A 24,546-nucleotide genomic window follows, 5' to 3' on the forward strand; every position below is an offset into this window, starting at 1 on the left:
CCCTTCCTGACCTCCGACCCCTCCCCGTTGGGAGACCCGCGGTCTTGAGTTCGAGAGGGTGCCAAGGAAAAGCAGGCTGGAGGGGGCAAAAAGCCTGCCCTTTGAGGGCAGAGAGCTGAAGCAATTGGAAGGGGCGGGGGAGGCCGAGAGATACACCCAAGGCTTGTCAGATTGGCAACCGGATGCAAAGCACGCCGGGAGGCCCCATTTCCTCGTCAGCCCAGCTCGGGGTAAACCACAGTGTGACAGCCCAGAAGGATGGCGGAAGGGAAGGCGGGCAGTGCTGGTCTCTTTGCCAAGCAAGTACAGAAGAAATTCAGCCGGGCCCAGGAGAAGGTAAGGCCGGATTCGCCCCCACCCGACTCCTGAAGGGGCCTCCCCTCGAGGACGGTCAGTGATGTCAGGGGGCAGCCGAAGTGGGTGGGTTGGGGGAGGTGAGTGAACCTCTCCAAATCTCTGAAAAGGCATCCAGCCAGCAGGATTCAGGTTAGACCAGAGCTGGAACTCGCAGCCCATTGAGAGATCTCAGAGATCTCCACAGTCTGGACCGGGTTTAGGGGTCATCCTGCCCGGAGGCAGGGGGAGGGACCGTTTGACCTCTGCATCTCCCGTGGGAAATTCCGAGGTGTCCACCAGGCCGGACCCAGAGACCCCAGGAAGGCGTGTGGACCAGAAGGGAAGTGTGCATTTGTCGTTTGCATATGGTTTGAATTGGGAAGTGCTCCTCTAAGGGAGGAACCCTTATGGAATTCACAGCTGCAGTAGAGTTTCAAACAGCTGTCCAGAGGTGACAGCACGTTCAGGGACTCAAATTCCCTCCTCTGGAGATGATAAGAACACCTGTGGTACCTGTTAAGCGCTTACTATGTGCCAAGCCCTGCACTAAACACTGGGGGAGAGACCAGATAATCAGGCCGGACACAGATCCCGTCCCACGCCGGGCTCGCGGTTGAAGGGGGAGGGAGACAAGGTATGGAATCCCCATTTTACAGATGAGGAAAATGAGACCCAGAGAAGTTAAGAGACTTGTCCAAGGTCGCACAGCAGGCAAGTGGCAGGGCTGGGATTAGAACCCAGGTCCTTCTGACGCCAACGCCCCCACTCTATTCATTAGCTCATGTCCCTTCTCTCTCCCAATTCTCCCAGAAGTCCCTCAAGAGACTCTACATCAGGGATCGGGACTCTACTTAGTTTTCCTCAATTTTTCTTTTTTTTTTAGGGTGTATGTTAAGTCCTTACTCTGCGTCGAACACCGTTCTAAGCACAGAGGTAGATACAAGTGAATTAGGTTAGACTCAGTTGTTGTCCCACATGGGGCTCACATACTAAGTAGGCGGAAGAACAGGAGAATTGAGGCACAGAGAAGTGAAGTGACTTGCCCAGGGTCACTGTGGCAAGTGGCAGAACCGGGAATAGAACCCAGGTCCTCTGATTCCCAGGCCAGGGCTGTTTCCAAGCTGCTTCCTTAACCCCCCACCCTCTCCCCCCTCTCCTTTCCTCTCAATCAATAGATCGATCATATTTATTAGGTACTTACTATGAGCAGGCACTGTAATAATAATAATAATGATTATGGTACTTGTTAAGCACTTACTATGTGCCAAGCACTGTTCTAAGCACTGGGGTAGATAGAAGTTAATCAGGTTGGACACAGTCCCTGTCCCACATGGGGCTCATGCCCTTATCCCCATTTTACAGACGAGGTAACTGAGGCCCAGAGGAGTTAAGTGACTTGCCCAAGGTCACACAGCAGGCATGTGGCAAAGCTAGGATTAGAGCCCAGGACTTCTGACTCCCATTCATTCATTCAATCATATTTATTGAGCATTTACTTTGTCCAGAACACTCTACTAAGCGCTTGAGAGAGTTCAGTACAACAATAAATAGATACATTCCCTGCCCACAACGAGTTTACAGACTAGAAGGGGAGACAGACATTAATAGAAATAAATAAATTACAGATATGGACATGAGTGCTCCCAAGCCCGTGCTCTAACCATTCATTCATTCAACCGTATTTACTGAGCACTTATTGGGTGCAGAGCACTGTACTAAGCGCTTGGAAACAGGCAATCCCTCCCGAACAACGGGCTCACGGTCTAGAAGGGGGGATACAGACAACAGAACGAAACAAGTAGACGGGCCTCGATAGCGTCAATAAAAATAAATAAGACTATAGATACACATCATTAATAAAATGAATAGAATAATAAAATAATAAATATGCACACGTGCTGTGGGGTGGTGGGAGGGGAAGAGGAGCAGGGGAAAAGGGGGGCTCAGTCTGGGAAGGCCTCCTGGAGGAGGTGAGCTTTCAGTAGGGTTCTGAAGGTTGGGTGGGGGGAAGCCAGGTTGCATCTACAAGCTTGGTACTAAGCGCTTGGATTTCCTTCCGCAGCCAAAAGAAATGAAACCTTCCCATCACTCATTTTTTAAAAACTTTTTTTGGATGGTGGGGAAGGGTGGAGGATAAGATTATGGGCTGCCTCCGGGCGGGGCAAGGAGGGGTTGAGAAAGTGGGGAGGTAGGAGGTGGGGCTGAATCAATCAAAAGTATTTACTGAGCATATCACCCTTCTAAGCGCTTGGGAAAGTACAATTGTGAGTTCCTGGTGTGACCCCTCCCCGCAAGGAGTTTACAATCTAAAAGAAAGCCCATCAATCTGACAATCAACAGGTATTTACTGGAAGTGGCCCGGGCGGGTTAGGAGGGTCCTAAACTCAGGGAGAGAGGGGTCTTGATAAAGAGGAAAAGCCCCTGAGAGGGGAAGACAAAGACAAGCCCCATAAGCTCCTTGAGGGCTGGGCTGATAATTATTATTCTTATTTGTTAAGGGCTTACTATGTGTCAAGCACTGTCTAAGCGCTGATTATCTATCAACGCTATTGCATTGCAATTGTACTGGGAAGCCGTGAGTCCTAGTGGAAATTCATTCATTTATTCAATACTATTTATTGAGCGCTTACTAGAGTAATAATAATAATGACGTGGTATTTGTTAAGCGCTTACTATGTGCAGAGCACCGGCCCGAGGCCCTCAGCCCTGTTTCCCCGGAGCCCTTCCATTTCCCAAGATCTTTATTCATTCAGTAGTATTTATTGAGCGCGTACTATGTGCAGAGCACTGGACTAAGCGCTTGGAATGGACAATTCGGCAACAGATAGAGACAATCCCTGCCCAATGACAGGCGCACAGTCTAATCCGGGGAAATAGACGGACAAAAACAAGACAACATAATCACGAAAAATAGAATCAAGGGGATGGACACCTCAGTAGCAAAATAAATAGTTGGAGCCCGGATAGAGCCAGGGCCTGGGAGTCAGCGGACCTGGGTTCCAATCCCTATTTGCCCACTTGCCAGCTGTGTGTCCTTGGGCAGTCCCCTCACTTCTCTGGGCCTCGGTTCCCTCATCTGCTAAACGTCAATCAGTCAGTTGTATTTACTGAGCGCTTACTGCGAGCAGAGCGCTGTATTAAACGGTTAAGAGAACACAAGATAACAGACACATTCCCTGCCCACAGCGAGCTTACAGTCCGGAGAGGGAGACAGACATTAATAGAAATAAATAAAAAGACAGATATGGGCATAAGTGGCGCGGGACCGGGAGGAGGGATGAATAAAGGGAGCAGGTCAGGGTGACTCAGAAGGGAGTGGGAGAAGAGGAAAGGAGGGCGCAGTCAGGGAAGGCCTCTTGGAGGAGATGGGCCTTCAAAAAGGCTTTGAAGGAGAGGGAGAGTCATCCTCTGTCGGATACAAAGAGGGAGGACGTTCCAGGCTAGAGGCGGGATGTGGGCAAGAGGTGGGCGGTGAGATAGATGAGGTCGAGGCCCAGTGAGTAGGTTGGCAGGAGGGGGCAAGGGGATTGAAGGCTTTAAAGCTGATGGTGAGGAGTTTCTGTTGGATGTGGAGGTGGATGGGCAATCCCGGGAGGTGCCTGAGGAGCGGGGAAACATGGACTGAACGTCTTTGTAGAAAAATGATCGGGGCTGCAGAGCGAAGTATGGACTGGAGTAGGGAGAGGCAGGAGGCTGATGCAGTCATCAAGGCGGGATTCAAGTCAATTCAATCGTATTTACTGAGCCCGAATGCTTACTGTGTGCAAAGCACCGTACTAAGCACTTGGGATAAATCCTTGGATTACCAAGGTAGCAGTTTGGATAGAGAGGAAAGGGAGGGTTTTAGCCATGTTGGAGAGGTCAAACGAACAGGATTTCGGAATGGATCGAATACGTGGGTTGAATGAGAGAGAGGAGTCCTGGATAACGCCACGTTTATGGGCTTGTGAGACAGGAAGGATGGTGGAGCCATCTACAGTGATGGGAAAGTCACAGGGAGGCCAGGGTTTGGTTGGGAAAATAAGGAGTTCTGTTTTAGGCATGTTAAGTTTGAAGTTTGAGGTGATGGGAGGACACTCAAGTAGAGATGAGTAAAAGGCAGGAGGAGATGCGAGACGGCAGAGAGGGAGAGAGCTCAGCGTTGCAGGTGTCGATTTGGGAATCAGTATTGGAGAAATAAATAAATGCCAGATATGGACATAAATGCTGTGGGACTGGGAGAGGGGAATGAATAAAAGGAGCAAATCATGGCGATGCAGAAGGGAGTGGGAGAAGAGGAAAGGGGGGCCTAGTCCGGGAAGGCCTCCAGGAGTTGTGTCCTCAACAAGGCCTTGAAGTGGAGCAGAATACTTGTTTGCTGTGTGTCCATAGGCAAGTCAATAAACTTATCTGGGCCTCAGTTCCCTCATCAGCTAAATGGAGATAAAATACCTGTTCTTCCTCCTGCTTAGAGGCCCCATGTGGGATTTTCCATCTGCTCCATTGCTTAGTGAAGTCCTTGGCACGTAGTAAATGCTGAACAAATACCAAAGTTGTTTGATTATCAATGTTATTGCATTGTAATTGTATTGTAATGGGAAGCAGCTTGGCCTAGTGGAATGAGCCGGGCCTGGGAGTCAGAGGACTTGGGTTCTAATTCCGACTCTGCCACTGGTCTACTGTGTGGCCATGGGCAAGTCGCTTAATGTCTCTGTGCCTCGGTTTCCTCATCTTTAAAATGGGGATTAATCCTACTCCCTCCTACCTATACTGTGAGCCCCATGCAGGACAGGGCTGTGTCCAGCCAGATCAGCTCGTGACCACCCCAGCTCTTAAAACAGTGCCTGGCTCGTAGTAGACACTTAAATATCATAATTAATCACTCAATCAGTGGTATTTATTAAGCATTCACTGTGAGCAGAGCTCTGTATTAAGCTCTTGGAGGAGTAATCATCATCATAATAATAATTGTGGTATTTGTTAAGCACTTATTCTGTGCTAGGCACTGTACTAAGCGCTGGGGTGGATACAAGCGAATCAGGTTGGTCGCAGTCCCTGTCCCATGTGGGGCTCACCGTCTCAATCCCCATTTTACAGATGAGGGAACTGAGACCCAGAGAAGTGAAGTGTCTTGCCCAAGGTCACACTTGGGCAGCAGACCAGTGGCAGAGCCGGAATTAGAACCCAGGTCTTTCTGACTTCCGGGCCCGTGGGAAGGAATGCAGAGGGCCAGGGTGGCGGGGGGAGGGTCTTGTAGACTGGGAGGAATATTTTAATTTAATTTTATGGTATTTATTAAGCGTTTACTATGTGTCAAATACTGTTCTAAGCAATGGGATAGATACAAGTTAATTAGGATGGACACGAGGCTGGACTGTAAAATCCAACCTTGTGTTCATCCTAATGAACTTGTATCTATTTATAAAGCATTTACTATGTGTCAAATACTGTTCTAAGCGATGGGATAGATACAAGTTAATTAGGATGGACACAAGGTTGGACTGTAAAATCACTGTGGGCTGAGAATGGGTCTTTTCTATTGTTGTATTGTCTTCTGCCAAGAGCTTAATACAGTGTTCTGCACACGGTAAGTGCTCAATAAATACAATTGATTGATTGATTGATTGATTGACAGAGTCTCTGTCCCACATGGGGCTCACAGTCTAGGAGAATCCCTTCAAAAACTTATAGAAAGCCCGTCTCCTCCAAGAAGCCTTCCCTGACTAAGCCCTCCTCTCCTCTTCACCCACTCCCTTCTGTGCTGCTTTGACTTGCTCCTTCATTCATCCTCCCTCCAATCCCCATAGCACACACACACACAGATATCTAGATATCTAGATATCTGTAATTGATTCATTTATTTATTCTTATTGCTGTCTCTCTCCCCCTCTAGACTGTGAGCTCGTTGTGGACGGGAATGTGTCTGTTTGTAGTTATATTGTAACTCTCCCAAATGCTTGGTCTAATGCTTTCCGTGTAAGCTCTCAATAAATACGATTGACTAAATGAATGAATCCCAGAAAACTCCTTGGAGGAGGTGGGCTTGAGCCTCCCCGGGGCAGGGGGCGGCCAGGTAGGGGGCCGGCTGGGATGGCTTTGCTGGAGATTGGCATCTCTTTGGTTTTCCGAGCTGGGCCAACACCCGCTCCCTCCCCCGAACCGGCAGAGGATGAGCCAAACCTGCTTCTCGGGACCTGGGTGCGAGGGAAGAGTAAGGAAGTGGGCATGGCTTTTCCCCCCACCTGCAGCCCCCCACCGGGACCCCTCCCCACTCCCCAACTAGCAGAGGGCGGACAGAGAAATCTGGAGAATAATTATAATCCCGGTGGAATTAGTTAAGGGCCGACCTGGGGCCCAGCACTGTGTTACGCCCTGGTCAGACCCAATCCATGCATTGGGCTCATGGGCTGATTTCCGTTTCTTCTGCACCAACTCACACTTTGCATTCACAGCCTCCTACTGCGCTTCACGACTGATCATTTGATAAAGTTTAATTGAGCACTTCCCCTTCCTATCAATGGTATTTCTTGATCATTTTCTGTGGGGAGAGCACCGAACTACACACTCGGGCGAGTAGAGTGCAACAGAGTTGGTAGATACGTTCCCAGCCCCCAGCGATCTTACAGTCTAGAGATCAACATCATCGATGGTATTTATTGGACGCTTACTGTGTGCAGAGCACTGTCCTAAACGCTTCAGAGAGGACAATCCAATTGAGTTGGAGTTGGGAGACACATTCCCTGCCCTTCCCAGGACGGGGAGAAGGATATTGATAGAAATAAATAAATTACAGATATGGCCATAAGTGCCGTGGGCTGACGGAAGGGTGGATTAGGGGTGCAAATTCAAGTCTGCACACCGGAGGTGTATAATCAATATTATCGATTGATAATCCACTCCTAGCCAATAATTTCCACCTCCTTTCTTCCATCTCTACCCTCTCGCCATTCCCAGAAGCCTGGTTGGCTGCTCAGAAGAGTAATTATGGTACCTGTTGAGCGCTTACTATGTGCCAAGAACTGTTGGGGTGGATACAAGTTAATCAGTCCCTGGCCCACATGGGGCTCACACTCTTATCCCCATTTTGCAGATGAGGGAACTGAGGCACAGAAGAGCAAAGTGACTCACCCAGGGTCACATGGCAGAGCTGGGATTAGAACCCAGGTCCTCTGACTCCCAGATCCGTGCTCTATACGCTAGGCCATGCTGCTTCTCAAGAGAGTAATTAGTAGTGGCTCATTGTGAGCAGGGCACTTTTCCGCCAACTCTGTTACATGTACTCTGTTACAACTCTGTGACATGTACTACGTGGTCATGGGTTCAAATCCCGGCTCCGCCACTTGTCAGCTGTGTGACTTTGGGCAAGTCACTTCACTTCTCTGTGCCTAGTTACCCCATCTGTAAAATGGGGATTAAGATTGTGAGCCCCACGTGGGACAACCTGATCACCTTATATCCTCCCCAGTGCTTAGAACGGTGCTTTGCACATAGTAAGCGCTTAACAAATGCCATTATTATTATTATTGCTCTCCCAAATGCTAAGTACAGTGCTCTGCACACAGTAAGCACATAATAAATATTATTGATTGATAGTGATAGCAGCAGAATTAATATAGTACTAGTAGTAACCATAATTGCAGCATCTATTAAACACTTACTATGTGTCAAGCCCTGTACTAAGCGCCGGGGAAGGCGCACAATAATCGGGCACCACGTGAAGCTCACGATCGATGGAGGAGGGAGGACACGTATTGAATCCCCATTTTGCAGGTGAGGGAACTGAGGCTCAGAGAAGTGAAGTGACCCACCCGAGGTCACTCAGCAGACAAAGCGGGGATGAGAACTCCCAGATCCGGGCCTCTTTCCAGCAGGCCACGCTGCTTCTCCCTGACGGAGGCCCGAATGATGAGGGTGTTACCTGCCTGCAGGCAGGGGACTGGACCCGATGACCTCTGAAGAAATCTCTGGTTGAGAGATTAGCAAGGTCCCGGCGGCCCTGGCAGGAGAGGAAGGAAGCAGTGAGAGGCGGGGGGCTGAGGAAAGCATCAGAAGTGGCAGGAAAGGGATCGCCCAAGGAGCCTGCGCCGAGGACGAGGTGTCGAAATTCTAGGGGGGAGGGGAGAGGAGACTGTGGAAAAGGGAAACGAGAGGCCTCTCTTCCCCCCCCCCCCGCCACCCCCCACTGCCTCCTTCTCCTTTCCTAGTAATAGTTGGAGCAGTGGCGTTTATTAAGTCAGTCGATAGTCATTATCGAGTGAGAATAATAATGATAATTGGTATTTGTTAAGCGCTTACTAGGTGCCAGGAACTGTACTAAGAGCTGGGGTGGATGCCAGCGAATCAGGTCGGACACGGTCCCTGTCCCCAGTGGGGCTCCCGGTCTCAATCCCCATTTTCCAGATGAGGGAACTGAGGCCCAGAGAAGTGAAGTGACTTGCCCCAGGTCACCAGGCAGACAAGTGGCAGAGCTGGTATTAGAACCCAGGTCCTTCCGACTCCCAGGCCTCTGCTCTTTCCACTGGGCCACACTGCTTCTCTTGTGCACTGTAAACAGTGATTATTGGGTACAGGGCACTGTACTAAGCGTTTGGGAGAGGACAGTAGACAGTAGGACGGGAAATAAAGACATTCCCGTCCACGACGAGCTTACAGTCTAGAGAAATGGCACGGTTTAGTGGAGAGAGCCTGGGCCTGGGGTTCTAATCCCAGCTCTGCCACTTGCAAGTCACTTCACTTCTCTGGGCCTCAGTTCCCTCATCTGGAAAATGGGGCTACGACTCGTCAGCCTCACGTGGGCTGCTAGAAAGGGTTTGCGGTGAGATTCCTGTGGAACGTGTCCTCTAGTTTCGTGGTACTGTCCTCTCCCAAGAGCTTAGGTCAGTTTTCTGTACGCGGTAAATGCTCAATAAATACCGTGGATTCATCGATCGATTGAATGTGAGCAGGGATCGCGTCTACCAGCTCTGTTATAGCGTCCTCTCCCAAGCGTTTAGTTCAATGCTCTGTCCACAGTAAGCGCTCAGTAAATACTGTGAATTGATTGATTGTAGACAGGGACCGTATCTACCAACTCAGTTGTATTGGCCTTTCCCGAGTGTTCAGTCCAGTGCTCCGCACCCAGCAGGGACTCGATAGATGCCGTGAATGGATTGATTGATTTCATCTCCGCTTTCCCGGCTCCTCTGCCAGGTGCTGCAAAAACTCGGGAAGACCGTGGAGACCAAAGATGAGCAGTTTGAGCAGAGTGCGCACTGTTTCCAGATACAACAGGTCTCCTGCCTTGCCTCGGGACCCGGGCGAGGGGCTGGGGTGGGGGTCGAGGAGGGGGATCGGGGATGGGGTCTGGGAAGGGAAGGGAGGGGGTCAGGAAGGGGGCAGGGAGAGGGCGGAAGAGGGTCGGGGAGGGGATTTCATTCGTTCGTTCATTCGATCGTACTTACTGAGCGCTTACTGTGTGCAGAGCACTGTACTAAGCGCTTGGGAGAGTACAGAATAGCGATAAAGAGAGACAATTCCTGCCCACAGCGAGCTCACAGTCTAGAAGGATTGGGGAAGGGGTCTGGGAAGGACAGGGAAGGGGTCAGGGAGGATGAGGTCAGGAATGGACAGAGGAAGGTAGGAGAGGGTGTCAGGGAGGGTTTCGGGGAGAGATAGGGAGGGTTGGTGGGAAGGAATTATATCTGGATGAAGAGGAGGAGAGTAGGGGGCAATAGCCAGGAAGCGAAGCAGTTTCATCAACAAACGAGGAGCTTCGACGGGCGTGCACTGCAGCAGGAGGGATTTGGGTTTGATTTAAGCCGGGGGACAGTCCTCAGTGGCAAAGGCAACCTAGGGGGACTGTGGAATCTCATCCTGGGGGGCTTCACGTCCTAACCCAGCTAGGCTGGTTGGGGTGCAGCCTGGCGAAGAGGCGGGGGGATGGTTCAGATGACTTTCTCCTAGGCTCGAGAGCTGGAAGATTGGAGGGGCTGTCAAAGAGCAGGCTCCCTCCAGGCTGAGCTGCCTTTTTTTTTTAATGGAATGTTTCAGCGCTTACTATGTGCCAAGCACTGCACTAAGCACCGGGGCAGATAACACGCCAAACAGGTTGGACACAGTCCATGTCCCATAGGGGACTCATCGTCTTAATCTCCATTTTACAAAAGAGGGAACTGAGGCACAGAGCAGTGAAGTGGCCCAAGGTCCAACAGCACACAAGTGGCGGAGATGGGATTAGAACCCAGATCCTTTTGACACTCAGGCCCCTGCCCCATCTACTAGATAGGATACACCCACGGGGTGGGTCTGTTGGCCTTGGGGGCAGAATAATGGAGGCCGGGGGGGGGGGGGGACACGGGGAGACCTTGGGCAAGTCACTTCACTTCTTGGGGCCTCAGTTTCATCATTTGCAAAACGGGGATCGAGACCCTGAGTCCCTTGTGGGACCGGGACTGTGTCCAGCACGATTTGCGACTGTATCCAGCACTCCCCAGTGCTTAGTACAGTTCCTGGCACGGAGTAAGTGCTTAACAAAAACCACAATTATTATTATTATTAGGGAGGCCAGGGTGTGAGTCAGATCAAAGCCGAGAGCTGGGAGACCATCCAAGGGAAGAGAAGGCTAAGGCGGGGAGGCGATGCTAGACTGTAAGCTCACTGTGGACAGGGAATATGTCTATTTGTTGTTCTATTATACTCTCCCATGCGCTTAGCTCAGTGCTCTGCACATAGTAAGTCCTCAATAAATACGATTGACTGACTGATGCTCCAAAGGCTGACTCCGGCCACCTGGACCCCCAGGGCCACAGGTGGGGTTGGGGAGAGGCCAGCTCAGCCTTAGCTCTGGCTTAGACCCGGTTGCTGGCCGGGGGGCACCGAGTGGCTGCCTTCCTCCCGGGGCCAGTCACCTTCTCCCCCTCTTCTCCACCACCACAGGCTGAAGGCCACAGGCTGTACAAGGATCTCAAGACCTTCCTCAGTGCCGTGAAAGGTAGGGGCTCCTGTCCGCTCCCCCCACCTGTTTTGGGGAGCCCCATTCCCTTCCCCTGCCTGTTTCTGGGGGCCCCTTTCCTCTCCCCTACCTGTTTCGGGTGGTCCCATTCCCCTCCCCGACCCGTTCCACGGAGGCTCCACTGCTCCTTCCAGACCGTAAGCTCGTCCCTCTAGATTGTAAGCTCGTCGGGGACGGGGAACGTGTCTACCAACTCTGTTCCACTGTCCTCTCCCAACCGCTGAGTACGGTGCTCGGCACGCAGAGAGCGCTCAGTCGGTAGGCCTGATCGATTTATGGATTGATTCCTCCAGTCATGCACGAGAGCTCCAAGAAAGTGTCGGAGACCCTGCAGGAGATCTACAGCCCGGAATGGGACGGGCACGGGGACCTGAAGGCCATCGCAGAGGTCAGTGCGTTCCGCCATTTGTCCGCCGGGTAAATCGCTTCACTTCTCTGGACCTCGGTTAAGTCACGTGGAAAATGGGGATCGAGACTGCGAGCCCCACTGGGGACAGGGACCGTGTCCGTCCCCATTTGCTCGTATCCACCCCAGCGCTTCGTACGGTGCCTGACACGTAGTAAGTGCTTCGCTAATACCGTGATAATGATAATAATAATTATTATTATTACTAGAATAACAACCTGCTGTGGGAAGACTATGAGGAGAAGCTGGCTGACCAGGCTGTGCGCACCATGGAGAATTACATCAGCCAGTTCGGCGAGGTCAAGGTAAACCAGAGAGGGATGGGCGGGGCTCGGGGGGTCCCTGCCTGCCGTGTACCTGCCATGTGTGGGCCGTGTACTTGCCGTGTGTCTGCCGTGGGCCTGCGGTGTGCGAGGCCCCAATCAACGAGCGTGCGTTCTCTCCCCCAAGTGAGAGTTCACCCCCCGACCCCACCGTGATCCCACTGGGGGCTCTGACCTACCTTTCCAGAGGCTGGGACAGGATTGAGGGGCAGATGGGGTCTGCGAGGCCAGTTTCCCCAGTGTGAGACCTCCGGGATGAGGAAAGGGGAGGTGAGGAATATGTCCCCCCTCGGACCCGCCTTCCACCCCCGGGGTTGCTCCGGTATCCCATCAGCGACCTCTCCGCCACTGGGAAAGAGGGAATCAGCACCCCCAACGGGGGAGCGAAAGGAGGGAGGAGCCCCGAAGCGGGTGTCAGCCTCCTCCCGTCCCGGGCAGGAACGGATCGCCAAGCGTGGACGTAAGCTGGTGGACTACGACAGTGCCCGCCACCACCTGGAGTCCCTACAGAACGCCAAGAAGAAGGACGATGCCAAGATTGCCAAGGCAAGGGTGGGCAGGGGGTGGGGCAGAGCTGCTGGGACTCCCCCAACCCTCTCAGGATCTGGGGGAGGAATGAAGTCTCTTCACCTCTGGTCCCAGGGACCACCAAGGCCCGGGACCCTCCCTCACCTCGCCCCTTAAGGACACCCTCCACCGTGGGATCGACTAATCCGCCTGGAAGCTCTGCCCAGGGGCATGATGAGGGCTCGGCCTTGCCCGCCAGGCCCAGGTAGGCCCAAGTAGGCTGACCCACTCCCGATTCCCCTCCTCCCCCGCTGGGTCGGCTCTGCCCTCCCTCTCCCATGGTGTAGTGGGTAGGGCACCGGCCTGGGAGTCGGAAGGTCATGGGTTCTAATCCCGATTCTGCCACTTATCTTCTGAGTGACCTCGGGGAAGTCACTTCACTTCTCTGGGCCTCGGTTACCTCATCTGGAAAATGGGGATGGAGACTGCGAGCCCCACGTGGGACGGTGACTGTATCCGACCCGATTTGCTCGTATCCACCCTGGCGCTTAGTAGAGTGCCTGGCACGGAGTGAGTGCTTAATAAATACCACCATTGTTATTATTATTATCATCATTAGGCCGAGGAGGAGTTCAACAAGGCCCAGGCTGTGTTCGAGGAGCTGAACCAGGAGTTGAGAGATGACCTGCCCGATCTGTACAGCAGGTGAGGGGACGGGGGGACGGGGGACGCCCGGTCTTGGAGGGTCAGAGGCCTATCCCTCAGTGTCCCCTCGCCGCCCCTCCGGCCCCCTCGCTCACCGGCCTCTCTTCCTTCTTCCGAACAGCCGGATCAGCTGCTACGTCACCATTTTCCAGAACATTTCCAACCTGCGAGATGTTTTCTACCAGGAGATGAGCAAGGTGAGGGGCGCTCCAGTCAATCAATCAATCCCATCAGTGCTATCATTTAGCGAGGCTTATTTTTTGTTTTAAACCATCAAGCCGTGCTATTTTGTCAGTCAGTCATATTTATTGAGCGCTTACTGCGTGCAGAGCTTGGGAGAGGACAGTAGAACGATAAACAGACGTGTTCCCTGCCCAGAGTGAGCTTACAGTCTAGAGGGGGAGACAGACATTAATAAAAATAAATAAATGACAGATGTGGACATAAGTGGTGTGGGGCTGGGAGGGGGGTGAAGAAAGGGAGCAAGTCAGGGCGACGCAGAAGGGAGTGGGAGAAGAGGAAGGGAGGGCGCAGTCAAGGAAAGCCTCTTGGAGGAGATGGGCCGTCGGTAAGGCTCTGAACTAGTCACTATCTGCTATGAGTAGGTAGGGCGTTCCAGGCCAGAGGCAGGATGTGGGCGAGAGATCGGCGGCGAGATAGAAGAGATCGAGGTAGAGCGAGTAGATTATTGAGCGCCCTTTTTTTTAATGATCATTCAATAAATAGTACTTATCGAGTGCTTACCTTCTTTTCAATGATCAATCGATCAGCGGTATTGAGTGAGCGCTCACTTTTTTAAATGATCAATCCATCAATCAGTCAGTCGTAGTTATTGAGGACTTACAACGTACAGACCACCGCACGAAGTGCTTTGGAGAGCACGAATATAACCGAGTTGGTAAGACAGGTTTCCTGCCCACAATGAGCTAACGGTTTAGAGGGGAGACAGACGTTAATATAGATAAAGAAATTCCAAATATAATAAATTACAGATTTGGCACTTCTTAAGCGCTTACAATGCGCCGGACACTGTACTAAGCCCTGGGGTCGAGCCAAACTAATCAGTTTGGAAAGAGTTCCTGTCCCACATGAGGCTCAGTGTTTATGTCGGAGGGAGGAGGATTGAATCCCCCTTTTATAGATGAGGAAACTGAGGCATAGCGAAGTTTAGTGACTGGAACAGGGTCACCCAGTAGGCAGGTGGCAGAGTTGGGATTAGAACCCAGGTCTTTTGACTCCCAGACCTGGGCTGTTTCCACTAAGCTACCCTGCTTACTCTAGTCAAAGCGTTGGATTCGACACTTGGGAAGAGTACAGTTTTACAGAGTTGGTAGGCACATTCCCTGCCCACAGCGAGCTTAAAATCTAGAGGGGGAGACGGACATTAAAATAATTTACGGATATTGACCTAAACGTTGTGGCGCTGAGGGCGGGGTGAGTATCAAGTGCTTAGGGGGGACAAGATTGTTAAGATACGTGGGAAGGAGCGGGAGGTTGGTTGATTTGCACTGATCTTGAGAGGGGCTGGGGTGGAAAAGTCCTTCCTGTTTGTTGTGAATTTTAGTTCACGCCCCCCCATCGTACCGATAACATACTCACTCCCTCTGGTGAACATAAGCAGCATGTTTTACACGCTCGCCCAGCCATTCAACCCTCTCCCGGCCCCACCTAATCACCTCCCATAGAACAGGAGGGCTGGCACTGCAGCAGGGGGGATTGAAGTTAGACCGCGGGGCAGAGCGAGGCAAAGATTAGAACTGGAAGTGGGGGCCGGAGGAGGGGCGCTGGGGGAGCAGCCTGGGTCCCCTGACTCCGTCTTCTCTCCTGCCGCTCCCAGCTCAACCACAACCTGTACGACGTGATGAGTAAACTGGAGAAGCAGCATTCGAGCAAAGTCTTTGTGGTCAAGGGTGTCACCAAGTGAGTGGGTTTTGGGGGCCCTGGCTCCCCTTCCCCCACCCCAGCCTTGCCCCCCGACCCCCAGGCTAGTCCGGGATCACTCGGGCAACGTGTGAAACGGAAGCTAATCCACATCTCCCAGGAGGGATGGGGGCAACTTGAGGGATTGATAGGAATGATGATGATGGTAGCCATTAAGCGCGCCCCCTGGGCCCGGCACTGTGCTAAGCGCTGGGGTAGTTCCTGTCCCACGTGGGACAACCAGTCTCAAGACTTTGCTTTGCCCCACCCCTCAGGAGCATCACCAATCCCCGGAGGCCCCACCCAGAGGTGTCATGGGAGGAGACACCATGATCTATTGGCTCTCCTGAGCCTCAGTTTACCCAGCCTGTACAGTGGCGTGAGCCCAGTTTGCTGAGACCTGTGGGGGGCTCTCTGGAGACCAGGGCTGGGGCTTGGGGGTGAGGGAGGGTGGGGGCGGCGGGAGGGCGATTTAAGATCTCTGTGCCGGTTCTCCGCCCTTTGATGCCTTCGCCCCTCGCCCCGCAGACGACGCTCTCTGGTCATCTCGGCTCCGGTGAGGCAGTCCTCCGTCTCCGCCGCCTCCACAGAGGACAGCCCCGCCCCGACGCCCAAAACCCCCACGTCCTTCTCCCTGCGGAATAACAGGGAGTCCGTGTCGGGGCCTGAGGAGGAGGAAGAGGAGGAGGAGGAGGAAGAGGAGGGGGACCCCAGCCCGGGCCCTGGGGAAAACGACAGTGAGGCTGGCCTTCAAGACGGGGAGGAGGCGGGGACCGGAGGAGGGGAAGAAGCCGCAGTCGGGGCAGATTCTCCTGCCCGGGACGCCGGCGTCGGAGAGAAGCCGCGGCCGGCCCGGCCCACCTCGCTGCCGGGCGCCGGGGCCGCAGAGTCCCAGGCCCGGGGCCCGTGTTCCCCGACTCCGAGCCCGGCGGCCCGCCCGTCCTCCGCCCTGCTATCTCCGGGGGGCGGCCCTGACGGAGGCGCACCGCCCGAGAGACCCCCACGCCTGCAGGCCCCGGCGCCCCCCTGCAGCCCCACTCCCAGTCCCGAGCCCCAGGCCCAACTCCAGGAGAGACAGGAAGCGGAGCCGTCTGGTCTGGACCAGGAGAGCCCCAGCCTGGGGGAGGAGAAGGAGGAGGAGAAGATGGAGGAGTCCCACATCTCCCCGGCAGAGGTGAGAAGGCTGGGGCTCGGATGGGGTAGGCCGGAGGTCGGGCCCCGGGGACGGGGAGCCCTGGGTGGCACCGTCCAGGGGCACCGGGAGTGGTTCAGCTTAGTCCACATGGTTCGGAGCGGGTATGGGGCGCCCAGAGCAGGGACTCTCACCCGCGGAGGGACTTGGAGACTCCTCCCGGTGGGCCCCGAGGACCGTCTGCCCGCCCGGACCGAGCCTCGGGTGGCCAGCGGGAAGTGGGTCCTCCGGGCGGGAATCAACCCGCCCTCCAGGATGGCCCCTGGATGGTTTGTGCCCTTTGGTTTGCAGCCCAGCCCGAGCCCTGCCGGTCTGCCCGCGGAGGTTGAGGCCCAGGGAGAGAGCGCGGATCCCTCCCAGGTACACAGTCCCGGCCCGGCCTGAGCTCGGGGACCGGAGACCCACACGAGGGGGGCGGGAGATGGGGGCACGAGGGGGAGGAGATCAGGACCGTGGCCATTCCTGGGCCTAGAATGAGCCTGGCAAGACAGAGCCCTGGTCTGGGTTCAGCGGGGAGATACAGCATGGTGTAGTGGATAGAGCCCAGGCCTGGGAGTCAGAAGGTCTTGGGTTCTAATTCCGCTTCCGCCACTTGTCTGCTAGGTGACCTTGGGCAAGTCACTTGGCTTCTCTTTGCCTCAGTTACCTCAACTGGAAGGTGGGGATTAAGACCGAGAGCCCCACGTGGGACAACCTGATTACCTTGTGCCTACCCTAGCGCTTAAAACAGTGCTTGGTAAATAGTAAGCGCTTAACAAGTATCATAATTATCATTATTATACATCCCCTGCCTTTGTTGGGTGACAGGCCAGTGCCCAAAACAAGTCACCTTTTCTTTCTCTCTCTCTCTCCTGGTGGTTGGGGGAGTGACGGAGGAGAAGTCCAGGGTTCCCTGCCCTCGAGGGGTTGGAAGGGGAGACAGAGAAGTCCCCCCACCCCCACCTCCGACCCGATAAAGAAATGTAGGAGGCCAGTGGCAGGAACTTTGGCAACTCTGAAGGATAAAGAGCCCAAGCCACAAAAGCAGTAAACATGACACATCCACTTCCCCTCTAGACTGTAATCTCCTTGCAGGCAAGGAATGTGTCGGCTTATTGTTCTTTTGTCCTCTCCACATAGTAAGCGCTCAATAAATGCAACACACACACACAGATGCCGCAGGGACAGGGCTGCACCTGGAGGCATCAGGCAGACGAGTGTCCAGTGTCGGGGATGGTCATCTGGGTGTGTTTTCTGGAGGAGGGCAGGGGGTGAAGGAGGACTTGAGGGGGAGAGGAGCAGGGAGAGGCGTTCCAGGTCGGGGGGAAACTAGTGAACTGCTTGCTTTCCTGGAGGACAGATGCGGGTCCCTTCCGTGAGGAGCCGGGGTACGGGCAAGGCCGGAACAGAAGGTGGGGGGAAGGCTTTAAACCCAAGATTGGAATTTCTAATTGAACATGTCTGGCACCTGTGGGGCCCTGAAGGCTCCCGGAAGCGGGGTGGGGTGGCGGTCAGCGTCGCTCAGTGCCACCGATTTTGTCCTGCAGGAGGAAGACACTGGGAAGGCCCCAGGCAGCTCTGAGGAGGAGAAGAAGGAGGAAGTGGAGGAGGCCACGGTGGGATGGGAGGCCGAGGCCCAGGTAAAGAGTTCGCTTCACTGGGGCCGTTTGGGGGACGGTCCTGACTAGTCCTGGGCTACTACAGGGTCTCACTGAGGCAGGTGGACAAGTCTGGGGGATTCGGGACTGAAAGGTCAAACCCAGCGGCCTCCTGTCTCTCTTGAAACCCTTGGACTGTCCACTCAGAGAGCGCCAAGCCAGACCCCGCTCCACAGAGTTTTGGAATTGACTAAGTGCTTATTACGTGCCAAGCGGTCGGGCGGGACACAATCCCGGTCACACAGGGGGCTCACACTCTAAGAAGGAATGTGATCGGGTGTCTTATCCCCTTTCTACCGTTGAAGAAACTGAGGCCCAGAGAGGTTCGATCGCTTGCCCAAGGTCACACCGTAAGCGAATACTCGCTGGGAGAAGCAGAGTAGCCTCGTGGCTAGAGCCCGGGCCCGTGAGCCAGAAGGACCTGGGCTCTAATCCCGCTCGTCTGCTATGTGTCCTTGGGCAAGTCGCCTCACTTTTCTGGGCCTCAGTTACTTCATCTGAATAATGGGGATTAAGACTGAGCCCCATGTGGGAAAGGGATTGTGTCCAACCCTAGTGTATTCATTCATTCATTCAATAGTATTTATTGAGCGCTTACTATGTGCAGAGCACTGGACTAAGCGTTGGAATGGACAATTCGGCAACAGATAGGAACCATCCCTGCCCACTGATGGGCTTACAGTCTAATCGGGGGAGACGGATGGACAACTTAATCACGATAAATAGAATCAAGGGGATGGACACCTCATTAACAAAATAAATAGGGTAATAAAAATATAGACAAATGAGCACGCGCTGAGGAAGGGAGGGGGGAGGAGCAGCGGGAAAGCGGGGAAAGGGGGCTTAGCTGACGGGAGGTGAAGGGGGAGCAGAGAGGGAGCAGAGGGAAAAGGGGAAGCTCGGCCTGGGAAGGCCTCTTGGAGGAGGGGAGCTCTCAGTAGGAGTAGGAGCTCCCAGTGTACCTACCCCAGCGCTTAGTACAGTGCCTGGCACGTAGTAAGGGTTTAACAAATGCCATGAATAAAAAAGGGCAGTGAGAGGCAGGAAGTGAGCAGGGTGGGCGCGTCGCCAACAGGGCAGGGGTGGGAGCAGACTGAGTGGGGAGACTGGGGTCCCCACAGACATTCAGACAGAAACCAGGAACCTGCCCAGACTAGAAACTCCGGCGGGGCTGGCGGGGGAATTGGCGAGGGGTAGGGGCGGGGTTGCCACCACCAGCCGGGCAAGGCCCATCCAGACCGAAAACGCAAACAGGGATCCGCCCCCCACCCCATTTTCGGGTTCTCCGGGCGGGGCAGGGATTGGATTGGAAGGGTTAGACGGGATGCAACTTCTCCGGGCCTCAGTGACCTCATCTGGAAAATGGGGATTAAGACCGTGAGCCCCACGTGGGACAGGGAGAAGCAGCGTGGCCTGGTGGATAGAGCAGGGGGCTGGGAGTCGGAGGGACCTGGGTTCTAATCCCCGCTCTGCCACGTTATTTATCGAGGGAAGCAGCGTGGCTCAGTGGAAAGAGCACGGGCTTGGGAGCCAGAGGTCATGGGTTCAAATTCCGGCTCTGCCACCTGTGTGACTGTGGGCGAGTCACTTTACTTTTCTGTGCCTCAGTTCCCTCATCTGTAAAATGGGGATGAAGACTGTGCGCCTCACGTGGGACAACGTGATTCCCTGTACCTCCCCCAGCGCTTAGAACAGTGCTCTGCACATAGTAAGCGCTTAACAAATACCAACATTATTATCTGTTGGGTGACCTTGGGCAAGTCACCTCAATTCTCTGGCCCTCAGTTCCCTCAGCTGGAAAATGGGAATTAAGACTGGGAGCCCCATGTGGGACAGGGACTGTAACCCGATTAACCTGTATCCGTCATCTCAGTGCTTAGAACGGTGCTTGGCACATCGTAAGCACTTAGCAAATACCATCATCATCAACCCCAGTGCTCAGTTCAGTGCCAGGCACATGGGAAGCGCTTAGCAAATAGCATTAAAAAAAAGAGAGAGAGAAGGTGAGAGGAGCTTGTATTGTTCGGCTCGGAGACAGAAGGGAAGGGGAAGGGACCTAACGGACCCCGGCCACCCTTGTTCCCCTCACCACCGAGAACAGGGCCAGGGGGAAGGGTTTGAGCTGCAATGGGGTGGATTTAATAATAATAATAATGTTGGTATTTGTTAAGTGCTTACTATGTGCAGAGCACTGTTCTAAGCGCTGGGGTAGATACGGAGTCACCAGGTTGTCCCACGCGAGGCTCACAGTCTTCATCCCCCTTTTATAGATGAGGTAACTGAGACCCTGAGAAGTGAAGTGACTCGCCCACAGTCACCCAGCTGCATAGTGGCAGATCCAAGATTGGAACTCATGACCTCTGACTCCCAAGCCCGTGCTCTTTCCACTGAGCCACGCTGCTCCTTTTTTAGATGAGATTGAATGAGGCTCGTCCCGAAGGGGAGACTTGACTGTGTCCATCCTGATTATCTTGCATCTACCGCAGCAGTTAGTATCGTGTCGGGCGCGTACTAAACGCTTAACAGATACCAGAAGTACTAGTAGTGATGAGGGACACCGGAACCAAAGACTTGGGGAAGAGGAGGCATTCTTCCCCAAAGGCCAGAGTGTCTCCCCGGGGTGGGGTAGGGACGGAGGCAGGGGGATAGGGGAGATGACCCCACCTGCCCCTCCAACAGGTGCCCGGAGGGAAGGGAGGCAGGAAGGAAGGGTGGGTGGAGGGTGTGGGCGAATCTGCAGCATCAGAGGTTTTGTGCTCTTTGATCTGGAGCAGGTGCTGGAGGCCCCTGGCTCCCCGCCTGGGCCTACGGTGGGGAGGGAAGAATAATAATAATAATAATAATAATAATAGCGGTGGTATTTGCTAAGCGCTTACTAGGTGCAAAGCACTGTTCTAAGCACTGGGGGGATACAAGGTCATCAGGTGGTCCCACGCGGGGCTCACAGTTTTAATCCCCATTTTACAGATGAGGTCACTGAGGCAAAGAGAAGTGAAGTGACTTGCCCAAAGTCACACAGCTAGGGAAGAGCATCCCATCGTGACTTAATGGAAAGAGCCAGGGCTTGAGAGTCAGCGGTCGTGGGTTCTAATCCCGGCTCCGCCGCCTGTCAGCTGTGTGACTTTGGGCAAGTCACTTCACTTCTCTGGGCCTCAGTGACCTCTGGAAAGTGGGGGTGAAGACTGGGAGCCCATGTGGGACCACCTGATCACCTTGTATTCCCTCCAGCGCTTAGAACAGTGCTCTGCACATGGTAAGCCCTTAGCAAATACCACCACCATGCAAGCCACGCCCTTCCAAACCTAGGCCACGCCCCCTTTACGCATCATACTTTCATTCATTCAATAGTATTTATTGAGCGTTTACTATGTGCAGAGCACTGGACTAAGCGCTTGGAATGGACAATTCGGCGACAGAGGGAGACAGTCCCTACCGTTTGATGGGTTTACAGTCTAATCGAGGGAGACGGACACACCAGAACAATGGCAATAAATAGCATCGAGGGGAAGAACATCTCATTAAAGCAACAGCAAATGAATAGAATCAGGGTGATGTACATCTCATTAACAAAATAATCATATTTAATGTTAACAATTTAATGTTAATCATATTTAATGTTAATAATGTGAATAATCATTAACAAATCATACGGGTCACGCCCCCTCCCCAACCTAGGCCACGCCCCTCCAGCACCACACAGGCCACGCCCCCAAACGTAGGCCACGCCCCCTCGCCACGGCATATACAGGGCTCGCCCCGAATATAGGTCACGCCCCTAAACGTAGGCCACGCCCCCTTATTAAGCAAGCCACGCCCCCTCCGCAACTCAGACCACGCCCCTTCACAACTAGACCACGCCCCTTTGCAGGACAGAGCTCCTCTTCAAGTCTGCGCCCCTGAGACTGACCCCCTTCCCCACTCCCCCCTGCCCCTCTCCCTGCTGACCCCTAAACTCTTAAATCCTCCCCCCGTCAGCATTAAATAATAATAAGGTTGGTATTTGTTAAGTGCTTACTATGTGCCGAGCACTGGGGTAGATACAGGGTCATCAGGCGGTCCCACCTGAGGCTCCCTGTCTTCATCCCCATTTTCCAGATGAGGTCACTGAGGCACCGAGAAGTCAAGCGACCTGCCCAAAGTCACACAGCTGACAGGTGGCGGGGCTGGGATTAGAACCCATGACCTCTGACTCCTAAACCCGGGCTCTTTCCACTGAGCCACACTGCTCCCCTGTGTCCAGTTATATATTGTTATTAATCGTTAGCATTATTTCTTCATAATAACTGTGGCATTCATAAATAATAATAATGATGGCATTGGTCAAGCGCTTACTACGTGCCGAGCACCGTTCTAAGCGCCGGCGTTTGTCAAGCGCTTACTATGTGCCGAGCACTGTTCTAAGCGCTGGCGTTTGTCAAGCGCTTACTATGTGCCGAGCACTGTTCTAAGCACTGGGGTAGATACAAGGTAATCAGGTTGTCCCACGGGTGGCTCACAGTCTTAATCCCCATTTTCCAGATGAGGTAATTGAGGCCCAGAGAAGTGAAGTGACTCGCCCAAAATCACACAGCTGATAAGTGGCGGAGCCGGGATTAGAACCCGCCACCTCTGACTCCCAAGTCCGTGCTCGTTCCACTGTGCCACGAGCGCTTATTATGTGCCATGCACTGTACTAAGCGCCGGGATTGATGCGCAATAATCGGGCACCACTTGGGGCTCACGTGCCCTCTTGTTTAGAGGAAGTGGTGTGGCGAAGCAGCGTGACGCCGGGCTAGAAGTCAGAGGATCCGCATTCAAGCCCGACCCGTCCCCGTAGCCTGCCGTGTGGCCGTGGGCGAGTCACTTAACTCCTCTGCACCTCAGTTTCTCCATCTGTAAAATGGGGGGTAATGACACCCACCTTGTCTCCCTACAGAGAAGCAGCGTGGCTCAGTGGAAAGAGCCTGGGCTTCGGAGTCAGAGGTCATGGGTTCGACTCCCGGCTCTGCCACTCGTCAGCTGTGTGACTGTGGGCGAGTCTCTTAACTTCTCTGTGCCTCAGTTACCTCATCTGTAAATTTACCTCATCTGTAAAATGGGGATTAACTGTGAGCCTCATGTGGGACAACCCGATTACCCTGTGTCTACCCCAGCGCTTAGAACAGTGCTCTGCACATAGTAAGCGCTTAACAAATACCAACGTTATTATTATTACAGAGAAAGGACCTTCCCTGTCAGAGAAGCAGCGTGGCTCACTGAAAAGAGCAGGGGCTTAGGAGTCAGGGGTCACGGGTTCTAATCCCAGCTCCGCCACCTGTCAGCTGTGTGACTCTGGGCAAGTCCCTTATCTTCTCGGTGCCTCAGTTCCCTCAGCTGGAAAATGGGGATGAAGACTGTGAGCCTCACGTGGGACAACTTGGTGACCCCGTATCTCCCCCAGCGCTTAGAACGGTGCTCGGCACATAGTCAGCGCTTAACAAATACCAACATTACTATCATTACAGGGGTGATTGTGAGGGTCGAAACGAACTACTTAACGTGTGCCCACAACGAGATTAGAGTCTGGGAGTCGGGGAGACAGCAGAACTTGGGCCCAGGGAGGTGAAGAGCCGGAAAAGCAGGGCATGGCGGTAGTCAGATCTGACCTCTGACCTCACCCCGCTCGTCTCTTCCAGGCCACGGAACGGCAGCCGGAAAATGGGGAGCCCAGCGGTCCGGGGGGGCGGTCTCCCAACTCCACCTCTCCCGAGTGAATCGGGGAATTGCGAGGATTGGATTCATGAGCCACCGCCGTGTCCCCCGCGCTACGTGGCATCCAGAGAGGGTGCCCCGGCACCTGAAGGATGGACGCCTCTCCTTCTCCCCCTCTTTCTCTCTCTCTCCGGCCTCCCCCCCTCCCCCTCTCCCATTTGGCCCCCTCTCCCACTTTCCTGCTCCTCTGGAGCCAGCCTGGCTCCGGGCCAGGGAGGGGAAGGTGCATCTTCCCTCGCTGCCCGAGGTCACTGTTGAGTAACTTTCCAGCCAGAAACAGAGCGGGAGGCAAGACAGGGCCCCAGGACTCTGGTATTAAAAGATTGTGTGCCTTTCTCCCACTGTCTCCTCTCTGCCCGCCCCACCCCGTTCTGTCCTTCTACGGGTCGACTAGACTTGCTGCAGCAGGAGGGATTTGGGGTAGACATAAGGAAGGACTTCCGAGCCGTAGGGCATTAAGGGAGGGGGAGGACTGCTTGAGGAAGGCGTGACATCTCCGCTCCGGGAGGGTTTTAAGGAATGTGGGGTCACGGGGCTGAACTGGGCCGGGTGGCTTCGCCCCCCACCCCGAGCCCGCAGGCAGGGGGCTGGACCCGAAGACCTCGCCGAGCTGGGATCCCACTTGGGGAGGAGCTTGGACGGGTCGAGGGGGGGAAGCGGAGGACCTATTTATTCAGTCCTATTTATGGAGCGTTTACGGGGTGCAGAACACTGTACTAAGCGCTAAAGAGGAGGATTCCCTGCCCTCAACGAGCTGACACTCTTAGAGTTTGTGGAGTGGGTGGAAACGAATGAGACTAATTGGGGGTGGGAGGCCCCGA

At 53.9% G+C, this 24,546-nt stretch overlaps 1 protein-coding gene across 2 annotated transcripts; it reads left to right on the top strand.

Annotated features, from left to right (window-relative positions):
- The first annotated feature begins 214 nt into the window (after nucleotides 1-214).
- Nucleotides 215-24,061, top strand: BIN2 (bridging integrator 2). Of its 2 annotated transcripts, XM_029072832.2 has the most exons (13): nucleotides 215-336; nucleotides 9,505-9,585; nucleotides 11,230-11,284; nucleotides 11,599-11,693; nucleotides 11,921-12,016; nucleotides 12,473-12,580; nucleotides 13,161-13,246; nucleotides 13,368-13,443; nucleotides 15,084-15,166; nucleotides 15,695-16,340; nucleotides 16,650-16,718; nucleotides 17,885-17,977; nucleotides 23,650-24,061. In XM_029072832.2, the coding sequence occupies exons 1-13, from the start codon at nucleotides 259-261 to the stop codon at nucleotides 23,725-23,727; spliced, it is 1,644 nt and encodes a 547-aa protein (XP_028928665.1). In that variant the 5' UTR covers nucleotides 215-258; the 3' UTR covers nucleotides 23,728-24,061. The 2 variants fall into 2 exon arrangements, with proteins under 2 accessions (XP_028928665.1, XP_028928666.1); XM_029072833.2 differs by lacking the exon at nucleotides 16,650-16,718.
- The last annotated feature ends 485 nt before the right edge of the window (nucleotides 24,062-24,546 follow it).

This window comes from Ornithorhynchus anatinus, chromosome 10, assembly GCF_004115215.2.
Source record: "Ornithorhynchus anatinus isolate Pmale09 chromosome 10, mOrnAna1.pri.v4, whole genome shotgun sequence".
Taxonomy (NCBI): domain Eukaryota; kingdom Metazoa; phylum Chordata; class Mammalia; order Monotremata; family Ornithorhynchidae; genus Ornithorhynchus; species Ornithorhynchus anatinus.